Source organism: Rhamphochromis longiceps, linkage group LG5 (genome assembly GCF_057381845.1).
Source record: "Rhamphochromis longiceps isolate RC_006_pf linkage group LG5, R_longiceps_female_GT1.1, whole genome shotgun sequence".
Lineage (NCBI taxonomy): Eukaryota > Metazoa > Chordata > Actinopteri > Cichliformes > Cichlidae > Rhamphochromis > Rhamphochromis longiceps.
Genome location: NC_140561.1, coordinates 21784133 through 21801256, shown reverse-complemented (window position 1 = coordinate 21801256; position 17124 = coordinate 21784133). Strand labels below are relative to the sequence as shown.

At 39.0% G+C, this 17124-nt stretch overlaps 1 protein-coding gene across 1 annotated transcript; it reads left to right on the top strand.

Annotated features, from left to right (window-relative positions):
• Nucleotides 1–10: 10 nt before the first annotated feature.
• LOC146669932 (S-adenosylhomocysteine hydrolase-like protein 1) lies at nt 11–15866 on the top strand. The gene is made up of 17 exons (XM_085406585.1): nt 11–512; nt 3572–3683; nt 3967–4110; nt 6118–6218; nt 6554–6656; nt 7494–7588; nt 7949–8055; nt 8141–8257; nt 10544–10607; nt 10747–10835; nt 11089–11159; nt 11536–11630; nt 11785–11883; nt 12157–12225; nt 12556–12634; nt 12799–12919; nt 13076–15866. The coding sequence occupies exons 1-17, from the start codon at nt 333–335 to the stop codon at nt 13080–13082; spliced, it is 1653 nt and encodes a 550-aa protein (XP_085262711.1). The 5' UTR covers nt 11–332; the 3' UTR covers nt 13083–15866.
• The last annotated feature ends 1258 nt before the right edge of the window (nt 15867–17124 follow it).

Sequence of the window (17124 nt, the reverse complement as noted above, 5' to 3'; positions counted from 1 at the left end):
GTAACCGCCCACAAAGTTGGTCAGCCAGGTGACAGGAGAGCCAGCCGGGAAACAGCACGGACCACGTCCCGCCTGCGTTAGGAAGTCGACTACGTAACGATTCACAACCAAATCAAAGTCGACTAGCCAAAACCACCTGCTTAAATCCTGCGTTTATTGCCTGCTTTCACGTGCTCGCAATCTGACAGCCTCTTATCCGTCAGCAGTTGCGACGTAACCAGCTAGCAGTTCGAGGACACCCATAACATAACGCTAGCCTCTGACGTTAGAGAAGACTCAACGGTTGGTTGTTGTATTTCTGTCCGGGTAAAGATAGATAAGCCAGCAGCGAGATGTCCGAACCGGTCGGAGAGGCGAAGCTGGAGGTGAAGCAAGCGAGCAAAGAGGTGAAGGAGAGCGAGAACGTAGCGGAAAAATATTCAGCCATGACCGTGAGCAAAAACAGCGAAATAACCATGGGAGAGCTGTCGACTGTCTTCAGCGCTGTGCCCACTCACAAACCGGTTAAAAAGGTAAGTCTGCACCAGGTGTAAGCATAACGGCACCGAGGAGGACCCTTGGATAATAAAACAAACCTCCAAGGCTCTTTTTAGCGCGATAACAGCACTTTATAGGTGCTGTATCTTCTTTGTTTAAGGGTATTTGTCAGACTTAACCTTCTTTTTGCAACGTGAATACATTTTACTAGAGCTCAAAGACTTCTGATTTTAAGAAAATATATTTGGTACTAATGAGTTATATGTCACAGGGGGTTAGGTATCTGTGCACCAATAACAGTCCACACACATTGCTATTGCGTGTGACAAGAGAATTAAAAAGTTGTTTAAACCCACATTAAGTAATTAAAGAGTCACACGTCAAGTCCAAAGAAACTTAAGCATTTTCTGCATGTGTATAATGGCTCACACCTCTATTAATAACTATAAAACTTTATAATTGTGCATTTTTATTCACATATTACAAATCCCAAATTTACTACAGTTTCAGCACACTTTCAGCAGCGGCTTCTGACCTGAAATTGCGAAACAAAAGAACCACTTTTTCCTTGTAAAACTTGCAAAAAGTTATTTGACACACTCCAGGAACAAGGAAGAGCTGCGCCTTTCACTTTTGAGGCTGAATGGACAGTGTTTGCACACTCCATATAAGTTACACTGAAGTGGACAAATCACAATGCACAATGCAACAGTTTTTGCATTTGGAAAGCATATAGCTCGACATGGGGCTCGGAGTCTGTCAAATGCAAGAGTCAGCATGCTCAGCCAAGAACATATTAGGCAGACGTTCCTGTTATACTTGACTGTTTCACATCCTCATACTGTTTTAGGGAGGATCTTTACACTGAAGCATCACTAGCTTGCAAAGTCAGGAGCCAAACATTTGACCCTAAGTTTTTGTATTGTTGAATTCAAAATAGTTGTGCTCAGCTGATATCAAGAAGAATTGGGAAATGTGAACATAAAGGACACTTATCAGCATGTCCTCTATGACAGCACAGTTGAGATTACTGACCTTTTATTTTAAATGTAATGCTTATGTATTCTTACATATTTAGTGTAAGACATTTAAGTTTCAAGCTTACTAATTATTTACAGTTGGAATTGGAGGGATAATGGTTAAGTCTGGGCTTCCTGGAGTTCTGATATCAGAAAGACTGTAATCTCTTTGACAGGCATTTAAAATAAAGCAACAAGTGTGATTAAATCACAGATGGCAAAGAAGAGTATTGTAACACACTTGGGGGGGAAAAAAAGCACACACAAAAAGAAGTTTTAAGTTTTCCTTAAAATATTGCCAAATGGTATGTGCTCAGATTCATTTTTTAAATATCTAGCCCTTACTTCACCTTTAACTTTAGGTTCCATGTGGGGAATATACAGACGGATGTGTCTTCCTCCCACTACATAAAACATGACTACAAAAAAAAAGGTTTCATTTCCTCTGAAATACATTTTGTTTATCAAATGGCCGGAAATAATAGGAACATGCACAGAGTCCTGATTAAATATAGTAATACAGACTCAATACGTACTCAATCATTCTGGTAACCCCCCCCAACAGCTCACATAAAACAGTATGTTTCATTCAGTTGGGCCTTGGGACCCTGAAACCTACACCACCCTACTGAACTATGTGGTGTTTTTCACCTAAATCACAAGAAGACTGCTCCTCATTGTCTTCTGTTACCATGGTGTTTAGCAGGTATGTGGATGGGGCACCTCAAGTCAAGATAATTAATTGGAATGATGAGAATATTTCATTTACAGTTGTTCTATTCATGTTTTATTTATATAGCGCCAAATCACAAAACATTTGCCTCAAGGTGCGTTTATATCGTAAGGTTAAGACTCAACAATCAGACGACCCCTTGAGAGCTAGCACTTGGCAACTGTGGGAAGAAAAACAAATGGCAAACTGTGGAAGTAAAGCACAGATTAATTGTTATGCATGTATATAATTTATTGTCTAGGGTGATCTTTAAATCTGATACTTGGATACTTGGGTCTGATACTCCAACACATTCCAGAAACTGCTGAGGTGGGGCAATCTCCCTGTCCTCTGTTTGCATTGGAGCACCTTGAGAGTGGAAAATCCCTGTCAACATACGTTTTCTTGTTGCTGCAAAAAAAATAAAAAATAAATAAAGCCAAAAATACCCCAAACTGTCCAGGCATGAAGTTAGTTACCGGTACACACAACAAAGATACCAGTCCGGTTTCTTCATCTCGCAGAATTGTGTACCGTTTGCTTTAAAGGGACAAGGTTAAACCCTTATCGTGCAGAGAAATATTTTATTGGAGGCCAAACCCCCCCCCCCCCCCCCCCCCCCCCCCCCCCCAAGATGAGAGCCTGCAGCACACACAGGGAGTAGGACTGTTTCATAGTTCTGAAAAGTAATCAGTAGGTACAATTCAGGCTTGCACTCATTTCACGTCAGTTGCTTAAATACCACAACAATGTGAGCAAAATGTCACGTTTGGCTTAACACACTGCGCTGGAACCAGAGCTGGAGAGCTTTGTTTATGTTTTAAAAGGTCATATAAGGTGATTTATTTTTTTATTTTTTCCTGCCATGTGTACGCCCCTGCAGGGGATCAAATAACACGACAGGGAATTTTTCGACGTCAGAAAAGCCGAGAGTCGATAGTAACAATCGTTACACAAGCACGAGTCAGATGGGGTCATCGAAATCAAAATATGGCTTGAGCAGCTTAATTTTGGAACATCAGTCTTGATGATGCAGTGTCTGCTGGGCTATAGCCAGACATCCATTTTTGGTAATAAACTGAAATGAGCTCACAAATTTGAGGGGGATTTTTATATTGCCAGTAATTTTCTTGGATTCTGCTCCATTCAAATCTATTAAAGTCATTATACTATACAAGAAAGACAAAAACAGCTCTACTCTGGCTCCTGAAGGACTGTAAGAAATTAACATTTAGCTGAGCCACAAGAAAATGATCACAAGACATTAAACTGCTTGTCTGTGTGTGTGTGTGTGTGTGTGTGGCTTACATTGTCTGCCCTCTTTTTTTTTTTTTTTTCTTTTTTTTTTCTTTCCTTTTTTTAGCAAATCCAGTTTGTGGAGGACAAGCAGGAGTTCAGCAGGTTCCCCACCAAGGCAGGCCGTCGCTCCCTGTCCCGCTCCATCTCCCAGTCCTCCACAGACAGCTACAGCTCTGGTAAGAAGGAGCCAGAATCACGTGTGTGTCATTTGTGATGTAGATGCAAAAGATTTTACACTGTGTTGTATTTACTAAGCTGTACAGTGTGGAAAGGGAGATAATGAGAGGAGTCTGTTAGGCCATTTGATGACATCAATATTCGTACATTTCTTTGTTATAGGTTTTGTGGTAATGCTTCTTTTTGTCATCCTCATCTCATTTTGACCTTCAGCAAAAATGTTTGCTTAACTTCCTGAATCTTGAGTTTGGTTGGTGTTAATAATAAAACCCTGTTTTACAGCTGCATCATATACGGATAGCTCTGATGATGAGACCTCGCCACGGGACAAAACTCAGGTCAACAGCAAGGGCAGCAGTGACTTCTGTGTCAAGAACATCAAGCAGGCTGAATTTGGCAGGCGGGAGATTGAGATCGCAGAGCAAGGTCAGCACGAGGAGCGTGAAGTGATCTCAGCATTTCATTTAAGCAACAGCTACTAAATTTACAAGTGTTGTGGAGGAAAACAAAACAGGAATCAAAGGTTAATGTTTAAGTAGCAATGAATAACACTGTCGCCTAAAAATAAATCCCCTTACACAACTGAAGTGTGACATTTCAAGGGTATAATATTTCACCCTGAACATAAGGTTATTTGAAGTTATTTAGTAATGTGAGTAACTTTCTCAGTCTGTCGCTGCTGTAAGTGATATTAATTTGTTTGTAAAAAGGAAAGTAGTTGTCATGATATCACATCTCAAAAGATGTTAAGATCTCTAGCACATAGGGCTGTTCGATATAACAATATATATCGGATGACAATATAAAAACATCTATAGTTTCATTTTACCCCATCATTTGTTTCGTGGTGTCGCAAAATAAACTGTTTACGGCAATATATTTTCATCGTTTTGATGGTCACTGTAGTGGCTATATTCAATTCTTAAAGTTCTCTCTTTCTCTTATATTTTATATAACCACACTACTGACGGACAAGCGCCTGTTTTTATGCGTTGTCGTTATCAACAGCAACAGTAACAGCATCGCGTGTCCGCTTGTTTATGTTCCACATAAAGCTTTCACAATAAAGCTCAAGATCCTGTTGAGACTTTCCAAAATAAACTGAATCACGTGAAAGAGCAGATTATTTACGGATGACAATTAAAAAATGAGCCGCCAGGTGCTAAAAAAATAAACCTTAGACTCAAACGTTAGAACAGACAACCCGCAGCGCGCTGTGTAATAAATACAAAGAAAATGGCGGCCGTTACAACTTATGTCTAAAAATGTATAGTTTCATGCATCGGTTAAAACACTCGACTCTGGGTAAAGGACGCGCAGCTGGAAACACTTCACGCAAGTCGAGCTGCCCGAGATTCACAGAATTTACAGATAATTTGAAATTTTTGTGATTTATATCGTTATCGGACGATAGAATTCTTATATCGGGATATGAGATTTTGGTCATATCGCACAGCCCTACTAGCACATTGTCCATTCTTTCTTGCTTTGGATCAAAGAACTTGTGGTCAAAGGAGCTTGCAAAGAAAAGCGTCTGGACTTCTATAGAAGTCCAGACGCTTTTCTTTGCAAGCTCCTTTGACTACGATGACCTGGATGACTGAGAACCTTCACAGACACAAAGAACTTGTGCTTTAATAAGATGAGCCACATGGTTTTAATCATGTCTGGATATGATACAGAATAAAATCTTGTTAGTCTTATCATACAAGATTTAAGTATCTGTGCAGATAAGTGTTTGATGCTGAGAAGCAGGCCTTATTAATGTGCCAGTTACGAATGTAGCAACAATATTTTATAATCGTAATTTAAAACAAAAAAATTCATGATACATTTATAGTTCACACTTAAGATCTTTACTAAATTTATCAATCAGTATTCATCTGTTTATAATTTTCAGACAATAAAACATTAACATGATTCCTGCCTGTAGTATTTCCTATAACATGAAAAAAAAGAGAAGGAAAATCTGGACATGATTCATAAACAGACTCTGCATTATTCAGCAACACTAACATTTGGAACCTAAAGCAGCATTTTAAAGGTCTGTTTGCTGGCAAAACGTCACTGAAGCAGATGGGAAACTTAAGCTTGTTCGGTGCTGCTGCTATTGCTGCTGCTGTTATTTAAGCCCTGGTCACACAGGCCTAGAGGCTTGCTTTATTTAAGAAATACAAAACACAAACAACAATAACACTACATATTTCCATCCAAGACAGAAAAGTAAAACCTGTATATTTCAAATAGTCCCTTTATCCATCTTTCAAAAAATAGCCAGTAGCTCTGTATAAAAATAACTGCCTTTAATGGTTAACGGTTTAGTTTTATTCTGTAACGCTTGCTAAAAGAAAAGGATGTATTTTTTTTTCTACTGCATCGTCTGCGTTGCAGTGTTTCCCACTGACTATTTTCATTATGTAATCTTGTTTTCAGATATGTCGGCACTGATCTCACTCAGGAAGAGAGCACAGAGTGAGAAACCGTTGGCAGGTGCCAAGATTGTGGGCTGCACTCACATCACTGCCCAGACTGCAGTAAGATTCATCTCTGACATCGAGCTTCAACGCCTGAGCAAAGACCGCACTGTGATTGTCTGTTCGTCATATAGGACTTTAAATCACTATTTAACTGCTTCTTACTTCACACAAGCTCGTGCTTCCTCTTATTATTATTATTTTTAATTAAATGAGTAAAAAGAAAATCTATTGTATTTCAATTAAAATGTATGTAGCTGGCTGTGTTCATGGGCTGTCAACAGCCAGATGATCCCAAAGAGTTAAAGATGATGTATGTAGACGTGGGTCATGGTAAATTCATGTGTTATATAACAATAAAATACACTTATTGTGACTGTACTGTATGTTTTCAGGTGCTGATTGAGACTCTGGTTGCTCTCGGAGCTCAGTGCCGCTGGACCGCATGCAACATATACTCCACACAGAATGAAGTGGCTGCTGCCCTGTCAGAGACAGGTAAGCAGCAGAGATGGTGAAGAAGCTCATAGACCACGTTGAGTCTTCTAGGCGAGCTTGATTGCAAACAACATTGTGATAACAGCAGAACACAGCATCAGATAAGGCTTCTTTTTAATCTTTAATGAGCAAAGGTTTGTTCTGTTATGCGAGCGTCTCGTGGCTTTTAAAACCAAGGTTACGGTTTGTAAATGTTAAACTCATGACAGTTCATCCCTGCAGACTTAATGGGAACACATAACTCTGTCCATGTAGTGAATTAGCAGCACTCTTTATGCCCTTTATCTGCGGTTGCTATGTGATGGTCAAAGTGTGCATTAAATCTTCAGAGTAGACTCGTCATGATCGGGAAGGCTGGGGGAGTCTCAGTGATCCTGCATTTTTATTTTATTTTTTTACAGGGTGTCTAGTGCTCAGTTAATTATTGCTGTACGTACTGTACTGAGCTGTTCATTAAACTGAAGGGCACATAGAGAGTACAAATGTCTGCCACTATTAAACTGGTCTCAAACTTGCTTTTACACCCAGTAATCATATTGGTATCATCTGTTTGGAGTATGACACATTTCATTTGAACAAATACTATGTCATGAAAAATCTTTGGTTTCCACTGGGATGAGTGAGATATTACATCTATAATACCAGTTATCAAGCAAAGAGGTGAATTTGACTGTATTCACTGTCTTTATTTAAGACTTTATGTATGCTTTCATGCAGTTTATCCAGTTTCTGCTCTGTGAAATGAACGAGACAACGTAATTGCTCATCAACATTGAAGTGGTTTCTTGATATGACGTACTGCTACTGAGATATTATCGCCCATCTGCTATGTTTCAGGTGTGGCTGTGTTTGCCTGGAAGGGGGAGTCTGAAGATGACTTCTGGTGGTGTATTGACCGCTGTATCAACACTGAGGGCTGGCAACCTAATATGGTTGGTGGAAAACATTTTTGCCAGGTGTAATATGTGAATGATGTGCACAAACAGCAATGTTGAAAAGCCCCAAATAACACCAGAAGAAGAACCCGTTCATTAATAACAGTCTGTAAATATTTAATTACTGAAGAGAAGATGAGAAACGCCACGCTCTGTTTATAAGATGTAGCAGATGTAGCCATTCTTGTATTTTGCTTGTTTACATTATTGTATTTTGCACAACTCTGTTGCTTGTGAAGCTCGCACACAAGAATTTCACTCACATGTACTGTACCAATGTACCTGCACATGTGATGTGACAATAAAAGTGATTTGATTTGATAAGAAGATGACGAATCTTTTCCTCCTGCTTATTAGATCCTGGATGATGGGGGAGACTTGACACACTGGATGTATAAGAAATACCCCAACGTATTCAAGAAGATCAGGGGCATTGTGGAGGAGAGTGTCACTGGGGTTCACAGGTAATTTATTTTTGTATATGTGGATATTTGCTTTCTTGACACATTTAGTTGCAAGCCAACATGTTTCCATCATGTTTCTGTCTAGGTTGTATCAGCTGTCTAAAGCTGGAAAACTGTGCGTGCCTGCGATGAATGTAAATGACTCTGTGACAAAGCAGAAGTTTGATAACCTGTACTGCTGCAGAGAGTCCATCTTGGATGGGTGAGTAAGCTCGGGTTTTAAATGTTTTGCTCATGTATAAACAATATTACAGTTTGTTTGTTGGATAACTTAAATAACATGGTTTAAGGGGGGAGGGGAAGGGGGAATCCAGTAATTTTAGTAACTTTTCTAGAAGTGATAAAGGAGAACAGCTTATCAACTTATTTAAAACCTTTAGATATATGTGCTTTTCTTTATACAAATCCATCTCTATGTACACTTGTACTTTATATTTGAATCAATGTAATATAAAGATCAGAGGGAGCTAAGCAAGGTAATTTTGTGTTGTGTTATCATTTGTCTACAAGTGGGAAAATCTGGCAGAACAGGCCCTTTATGGTCTGCTTTTCATCTCAGCATCATGTTAGTGGGGGCAAACACAATGTGCTTAAATCTCTGGATGATGGTCGATTTGGACTGTGGGTAATTCTTTTGGCTTTTGGGTCAGCTTTTCACAGGAGTGAAGAGAGTGAGGAATAAAATGGAGAAAATCTTTTTGTTCAGCTGCATCACTTGTGTTGCAAAAGGGTCTCGTGACCACGTTGTAAAGAAAAATAAGCATATATCACAGCATTATGAATAATGCTGTGATATATGCTTATTTTTCTGATTGTTATTAATGAATTAATAACAATCATAATTGATGTTACTGGAGGACGGACAGCCTCATATGCTGCTATCACAAAGAATGTTGCCGTTAAAGATCTAAACTTGATTTTTAAAGAGATGTTACCCTTGTAAAAACTTGTCTAGTGTGAACATTGCAGACTCTGCAGTCTCTGAAACAGCCTGACAGCACAGTTACATTTATAACCCTACTGTTATTTGGCAGCATAAAAGGTCTAGTGTTCTTTAACAGTGTGTGCACATTTCTGCATGGGAACAGTGCTTGCTGTGCTTTTCTTTGCTTACTGCCGAAAATTTATTGCTGTTCCTCTGGATTAATTATCAGCAGGTACAATGTTGTCTAGTAGCAGGTGTTCCATTATGAAATACTAATGATATTTCCTCGGTTAGTGACCAGGGCTAACTGAGAAAATTGGCTTCCACATTACTGTGTTAATTTAATTTGAAGTGGGCTTGTATTGGAAGCAGGTCTTATTTTCTAATACCCTCTATTTGACAGGTGTAATTTGTCATATTTTTGGTGCCTTGCCTAATCAGCTTGTTTCCTTTATTAAAGTTATTGCACTATAATGAATATTGTGGAGAACAGCGAGCCACTTCTGATAAGGATTGGTGAAGTGGCTGGAGTTTCTCTGCAGACAACATGAGGGGCTCACTTTTCATGCCTGCATCTCTGCCGAGGGATTGTTCTTAACCCAGAAACCCACTGCACTCCTGCTGTCACAGCTTATTTAGTCTAATATGAATGACTAACTGAATCATATAAATATAATGGGACCAACATGGTAACTTGCTATAAATGACTGTGTGTAGGATGTTTTTATTGCATGCATTTAACATGATACATGTTATTACATGAATGTTGGCATTATCAAACCTTTTTAAGGAAACTGATAACTGATGATATTCTGCACAGAAACCATAAATACATAATTAAAATAGCTCCGTAGGACACATCTGTAAATCTTTTTAAGTCTTAATACTACTTTTGGTCTAACTCGTCGAACAGTCCATTTCCTACTGCTTATTGGAGTCGTGGGGGCAGCAATATAAGCACAGATAATCCCAGAACTCCTCACCTACGAGGCACCCAGGAAGGATCCTGATCAGATTCCTGGACTACCTTAAATTGCTGCTTTCAATGTTGGTTAATAGTGGCTCTATTCCACGTCACATCCTGTCCCATCCTGTCTCTAAGGCTGAACCCAATTATCCTACGAAAGAGGCTCAGTTCTGACGCTAGTATCAATCTCATTGAGCACTACCCAGAGCTTGTGACCATGTGTTCAGGGTAGGAATGAGGATCGACCTGCTTTCACACTCATTTCTGTCTTTAGCACAGCAGACCGGGACATTGTCAGCATCATCGAACACATAGAGTCAATCAGTCAGTCAAACTCCCAGATTCATGAGAGACTTAAACTGCTCCATTTGGGGCAACAAAAATTCCCCGGACAACATGGCTCTTAGGATCACTAGAGCGCACAGACTCCAGTGTGACAATGTGGAAATTTGGGATATATTACAGGGACTTCTGATACAAGCAGTGCCAAATAACATTTTACTGTGTGCCATAATTTTGCAAACACCATTACAGATTGGCAGTTTTGTTTTCCAATTCTACAAAATGTGCTAATTTTGTGTCTTAAACGTCTGTAGTTTGAAGAGAACCACAGATGTCATGTTCGGAGGCAAACAGGTGGTCGTATGTGGTTACGGCGAGGTGAGTTGTTTCCTTTCAGTTTATCATTCTGCAATAATCATAATCGCATTGTTGTGAAAATGTGTGAGACATTTTAAACATGCCCTTTAAACTCTTTTCTGTAGTTTGCCATTCATGAATTATTATTTTGTCTTTTCAGGTTGGAAAAGGTTGTTGTGCTGCTCTGAAAGCATTGGGAGCCATTGTCTATGTGACAGAGATTGATCCCATCTGTGCCCTGCAGGCCTGGTGAGGAAAACATGATGAATGTATCGAGCGATATGAACAGGAAAAAGCTGCAGAGATAAAACCGAGCTGTCCAGAAAACTGTTCGTGTTAATTATCTGACAAAGATATGAAAAACTAATGATCAGCTTTAACTCAAATGCACTACACACCCAATCAACAATTGATTTGCTTGTCAGTAAAAAGATTTTCCAGCCTGTCACTGTCCAGGCCTGAGCTGAATTCAGAATCTCTTCCTTCTTTTGTGTATAAATAGCATGGACGGATTCCGAGTGGTCAAGCTTAATGAAGTCATTCGCCAAGTAGATGTCATCATCACATGCACTGGTAACTACATTTAATACACTGACATTTTTATAGCTTTTTAGGGGGCAGGGATAGCTCAGTAGGTAGAGTGGTGGCCCCATGATCGGAAGGTCGGGGATTCGATTCCCCTGAACAGCTACCCTGAGGTACCCCTGAGCAAGGTACCATCCCTACACACTGTTCCCCGGGCGCCCAATGGCTGCCCACTGCTTCACTGAGTGAATGGGTTAAATGCAGAGAGGAATTTCCCTACGGGGATCAATAAAGTACACTTTCTTTCTTTAATATAACATAAGAAGTTTTAAGTTCATGGAGTTTTCCACTGCTTCTTAGGGCTCCAGAGCGTTTATTTCTCCTGTAATAGATGAGGATGGTATATGTTTGTGCCTTTCTGTAGGAAATAAGAATGTGGTGACCAGGGACCAGCTGGACAGAATGAAAAATGGATCCATTGTCTGCAACATGGGACATTCCAACACTGAGATTGATGTGGTAAAATAGTGCTTTAAAGTATGATGGTAGAATTTAAAATTTAATACCACGATTATAACCAGCAGGAACAAACATATAAGTAAAGATCAAATAAATATTCTGTCATTTTAAATTATCACAAAACGAGGTTTACTTGTGTTCTCGTCTCAACTAGGCAAGTCTACGGACCCCCGAGCTGACCTGGGAGAGAGTCCGCTCTCAGGTGGATCATGTCATCTGGCCCGATGGCAAGAGAATTATCCTCCTGGCTGAGGTGACTGCCTGTGTCTGTGTGCCTTCGCTTATGCATTTGTGTCAGTTATAGCTACACAACATTAAACTGCGTTACAGCTATGCACGTGTGATCTCAGGTTGATAGCATCCTTGTTAATAAACAGTGTTGATCCAGTCCGATCCATTCTCCTCTTTAATGTGCTGTCATATCAAATCACTTTCAGCTTATGCTAGACTGTAACAATTGTGCTGTAGACCTTTGATTAAATTACTTTTTAAAGCCTGCGATAACGTGTTGTTTTTTGTCCAATAGGGACGTCTCCTGAACCTCAGCTGTTCCACTGTCCCTACCTTTGTGTTGTCCATCACAGCCACCACTCAGGTAACATGTAAATGGATGTTGACAGCAGCTGAAGCTAGGCCATATTTGCTGTTGATGTCTGGTGCAGATAGCAGAGTACATAGGAATCGGTGTGGTTTTTTTGTTGTTGTTTTTTCCATTTTCTGTAATTAGATGGCCGTCCTCGGAAATAAGCTCATTTGCTGACCCTGATATGTTATAATACACAGGACACTCAACATCTTCACGTTGTTTCTGTTCATAGATGCGCTCTGTCATTATAATCAGCAGTTCATAATTTAATCCTGCGCTATTCATTAAATTCATAATGTGCAATAAAATTTCAGCAGTGTTATTGATGTTTGTTTTCAGGCTCTGGCACTCATCGAGCTGTACAACGCTCCAGAGGGACGTTACAAGCAAGACGTTTACTTGCTTCCCAAAAAGATGGGTAAGGATTTAAATACTTAACCACTGCCTGTATTATTTACATGTTGAAAGCCTACAGGCATTATTTATGGACGCCTGCAAGAATGGAGTGCATGAACTGACAGATTCACATCTTCTGTGTGTGCGCCCATTTCTTTCTTATTAAAGGATGTCTTTGTTTTTCAGATGAATATGTTGCGAGTCTGCATCTGGCCACGTTTGATGCCCACCTGACAGAGCTTAGTGACGAGCAGGCAAAATACCTGGGTCTGAATAAGAACGGCCCTTTTAAACCCAATTACTACAGGTACACTTTTACACATTTTAAAATTTTAAAATGGGGAAATATTTTGAAACTTATATTAACTTATTGTTATTGCACTAGATTGTTTGCCAACACATAAACAATTTTTAAGAATTGTGTTGCATTCACATTATCTTTTTTTGTTGTTGTTATTCACAGGTATTAGTCTGTCTCACCTGAGAACAACAGCATGTGGATGGTTCCTGATTAGTACCCGACCTCCAGGCAAAAAAAAAAAAGATTTGTGTATTGTATTTTTTACCCTTCATGGGACACATAGCTCTTTTACTCGTATTTTAGTGACTGTAGAAAGTTTTGCTGCTTTACCAATGGCACCCAAGCTGGCTATGAAAAGTGAAGCGTATGCACTCAGCTCATGTGAGATAACACATGCAAAAAAAAGAAAATATGATTTTTTTTTATTTTTTTTTTATTGCATGTGTTTCCATTCTGGAAGCTGTTGAGTATATCAGCATATTGTGCCAAATGACTGTGAGAGGAGGGTTGTGGTTGTTCAAAAATATTAGTTGTTAAACATGTTAAACCCACACGGAGCACTATTTTTGTATAATCATTCCCTCCATGTACTGCAAAGCAGTCACTTAAAATGCCAAACCCAGGAATCTCAGGAGCTTACTGTGCTTTTTATGCACTTTTAGCTCCTTGTTTTGGAATTCTCATCAATATTGTGCTTAAAACTGTTTGCAGTCTTTTCCTTAAAAACAGACAAGCCAAAAATTGCAAAAAAAAAAAAAAGTGACGTGATTTAAACTCCTGGTTGTTGTTGTTGTTGTTGTTGTTGTTGTTGTTGTTGTTTTTTTTTTTAATTTCTTCTCTCAGGAGTAGGTGGACCAAATCTGAGTTGAAAGGCCAGTCGATATGAGACTTAATGTTACTTTTAAACTAGCCAATGATTTGGCATTAATCGGATGTCAAATCAGTTTTTCCTGTGTATCTGCTGAGTAGGCAATCGTTTGCTTACAGATGAGCCATAATAACCTGATGAGCTGACTGTAAATCAAAGTTTTGTTCCTCTGAGTATTTTTACTGTCCAGTGGTCAGAAATTGCTCTGTGCTGCTTTAAACGTTTCTTCCTGCTTTGATATTAAAGCACTTAATCACCTTATACGTTCCATACACAAGATGCACTCCTGTTGTAGTATCCTCACAATTAGTGCTAACCTTGACTGGGTATAACAGAAACATAAGCGCTTGTTGAGCATAGCAAATGTAAGAGCTTGCCATTTTTTATTTTTTTTTTCTTGAAAAAGAATTTGTCCATTTATGAGGTTTTGGTGTCTGGTGAGAGTTATATCTGTACCTCAGGGCATTCAAATATCTCTAATTATTTGTAAATATATGTCAATGCATCTGCACTATCTAATCTTAGTATTCATGTGTAATCTGTTGGTTTGAATTGAATATTTACAGCACCTCTGTAAATTAGAGGGATATAATCGTGTCTGTGATCCGTGTCATTTGTCAGGTTTAGCTGTTGAGAGTAAATTGAAATTGGCGGCTATGTAAAGCTAGCTGAGCATTGTTACATACAACACATTTATACTGTACATACAGCAGCGTCTGATGAGCTGCTCTCATAATGCTGTGTCTTGTTAGATTTGTCTCAGGACTCTGTTAAAGAATGCTAACAACGGAGAAGTAACTGTCATTTCCTAAATGCTCTGGGACTAGACACGGATGAGCTTTGTTGTATTAGCTTTACCTCCCGTTATCTTGTGGTATTGTAGTTATTCTAATCCAACACAGTATGTGTGTTTCCAGAAGATTATGATCATTTTAAAGGCTTACGCACTGTGAGGCGTAAACGCTTGTGAGGCTTGTTAAATGCAAAGTCACATTTTACTCTGTTATATTCACATGTGATATTTTTTTTAAACAGTGGGCACTTTGGATGACTGAGTTGAGCAACTCATTTTATGTCTAAACTAGGTATTACACAGATAGTTGTATCTTGTTGAACTTGCAGCTCTTCAACACATTTCATTGTGCTGTATCGCTTTACAGTTGACAGCACCGCTGTTCCTCTCAAGTGTTTGACACCTTGTTACCATTTTAAAATAACACGCCACATGACTGAGGATCCTGTTTCATCACCGCACTAAGCTTAAACCTGAATTTATAGAAACTGTGTAATTCATTTGTGCAGTAATTTTCAATTTGAAATGAACAGGTTGCCCCCCCCCCCCCCCCAGTTACGCCTGTTGTTTATTGAATAGTAGCCTACAGTGTGCTACTGCTAAGTGCTTTTCATCTTTGCACTAACAGCTTTAAGGGCATTACAACCATGGTTACTGATCAGTTGACAGTGCCTTGTAACTCAGTAATTTATATTCACATGGACCATCTGTGCATTTTTCTTTTTATCCATGTTATTGCCCGTCGCAGTTATTACCCTGCAATATACAGTTATAGCTATGCAGCAAAGAATCCTCAGCCTTTCTTCTGTAAAAATCAGTGTTTCACAAATTCCATAAAAGGTATGCTAATAATTACTGTAAACAGTTTGAATAAGCAGCATTTTACATTCTGATATTTACCTTTTACATTTATTGTGATGGTTTTTTTTTATTTTTTACCTTCTCTATGTTAGTTCTTGTAATAATGGCACATTTACTTTCATAATGGCACTCGGAAAATGCTTCGCTTTATAACTAATAGTGACAGTCACTTTAACCTAGTTGTTCCTCTGTTATAGAGACAAATGAATGTTATACTACTGGCACAAACAGCTTGACTTTTGTTAAATTGAAGTTAATCAGTATACCACTGTGATTTGGAAGCTGTACATTGTTACATTTGAATACAAGGTTGTCTACATTATATAGTACCTATAATGTTTGCTTATTTTTCAACTTTGTTTCTAGTTTGTTTTCATAATGTCAACTGAATACAGCTTGTTAAATTTCTCTTCACTTTCTCCTTTAATAAACTCCAGTTTAAATTTGAAAATGGCTCAGAAACATCATTTTCCTGCAGACAGACAATAAGCTTTACACAATTTGATTCCATTTAATTTATATAGCACCAAATCAAAACAACAGTTGTCTCAAGGTGCTTTATATTGTAAGGTAATGACCCTACAAAGAAAATAGAAAACACCAAAAATCCTATGGCCGCCTAGGAGCAAGCACTTTGGTGACAGTGGGAAGGAAAACTCCCTTTTAATAGGAAGAAACCTCCAGTAGAACCAGGCTTAGGGAGGGGTGACCATCTGCTGCAACTGTTTGGGGCCAACAACAAGGGGAGGAAGACGGGACAAAAACATGCTGTGGAGAGCCAGAAATTAATACTAACTAATAATTAAATGCAGAGAAGCATATAAACACATAGTGAGTGTTTATTCACTTACTAAGGCCACAGGCAAAAATATGTGGGTAACTGTGACAGCGAGTCAAATGGAACAATAATTTTTTTTGTGTTCATTTCACTCAGCATAATCTTTTTTGGGCATATGTATAACTGGGGTGACTATGCCAGGTGGGAGAGCAGGTCATTTCTAATTGCAAGGTTGGTCCAGCCTGCATACCAAACATCCCTGAGCAAGATACTAAGCCCAAGTTACTTCTGATGCATCCATTAAAGTATAAACGTGTGTGCATGTTGGACAGGAAGCACTTACCTAGAAAGAGCATAGGGAAAAAAGTGCTTGTATGAATGGGTGAACTAGTTATGTAAAGTGCTGAATAAACGCAGAATAAGAACTAGTCCATTTACCATTGAAAAATAATGTAATTATGATGGTTAGAGTTGTGATTAGAAATTTACATCTACTCATGGGCATGAATGACGCAGCAATTTGGGGCTTTTAATGATATCCTGTGAACAAGCCTATGATTGTAGAGAATACATCTTTAATGGCTTTACAAAAACTGGTAGCACAAGCTTGGGATTTTCTCTAATCCACACAGGGTCAAAATATTATCGTCCCTTAGTAAGTTGCACTTCGACCAGACGCTTTCGGCAGATATAAACAAGCTTCTGACATAATTCTGGCTGAATATTTTACCACTCTTGGCAGAAATGTAGACTTCATTTAAATTGGTTGGTTTCCTAGCTCTTAAGTTAGCAAGAGCCAGGAAACAGGATTGAGCTCGGGGCTTTGGGAAGTCCCTTCTAGAAGCTATCTTCCCCCCCCCCCCATGCATGCACCGTGATAAGTGAATGCAAACATCTGACCACAACTTCAT

Excerpts from the sequence above, each read along its gene's own strand:
- LOC146669932 (XM_085406585.1), top strand. The coding sequence starts at position 333 with ATGTCCGAACCGGTCGGAGAGGCGAAGCTGGAGGTGAAGCAAGCGAGC. Across the intron at positions 6,657-7,493 it reads TGCTGCCCTGTCAGAGACAG|GTGTGGCTGTGTTTGCCTGG; the intron begins GTAAGCAGCAGA and ends GCTATGTTTCAG. Across the intron at positions 11,160-11,535 it reads TGTCATCATCACATGCACTG|GAAATAAGAATGTGGTGACC; the intron begins GTAACTACATTT and ends GCCTTTCTGTAG.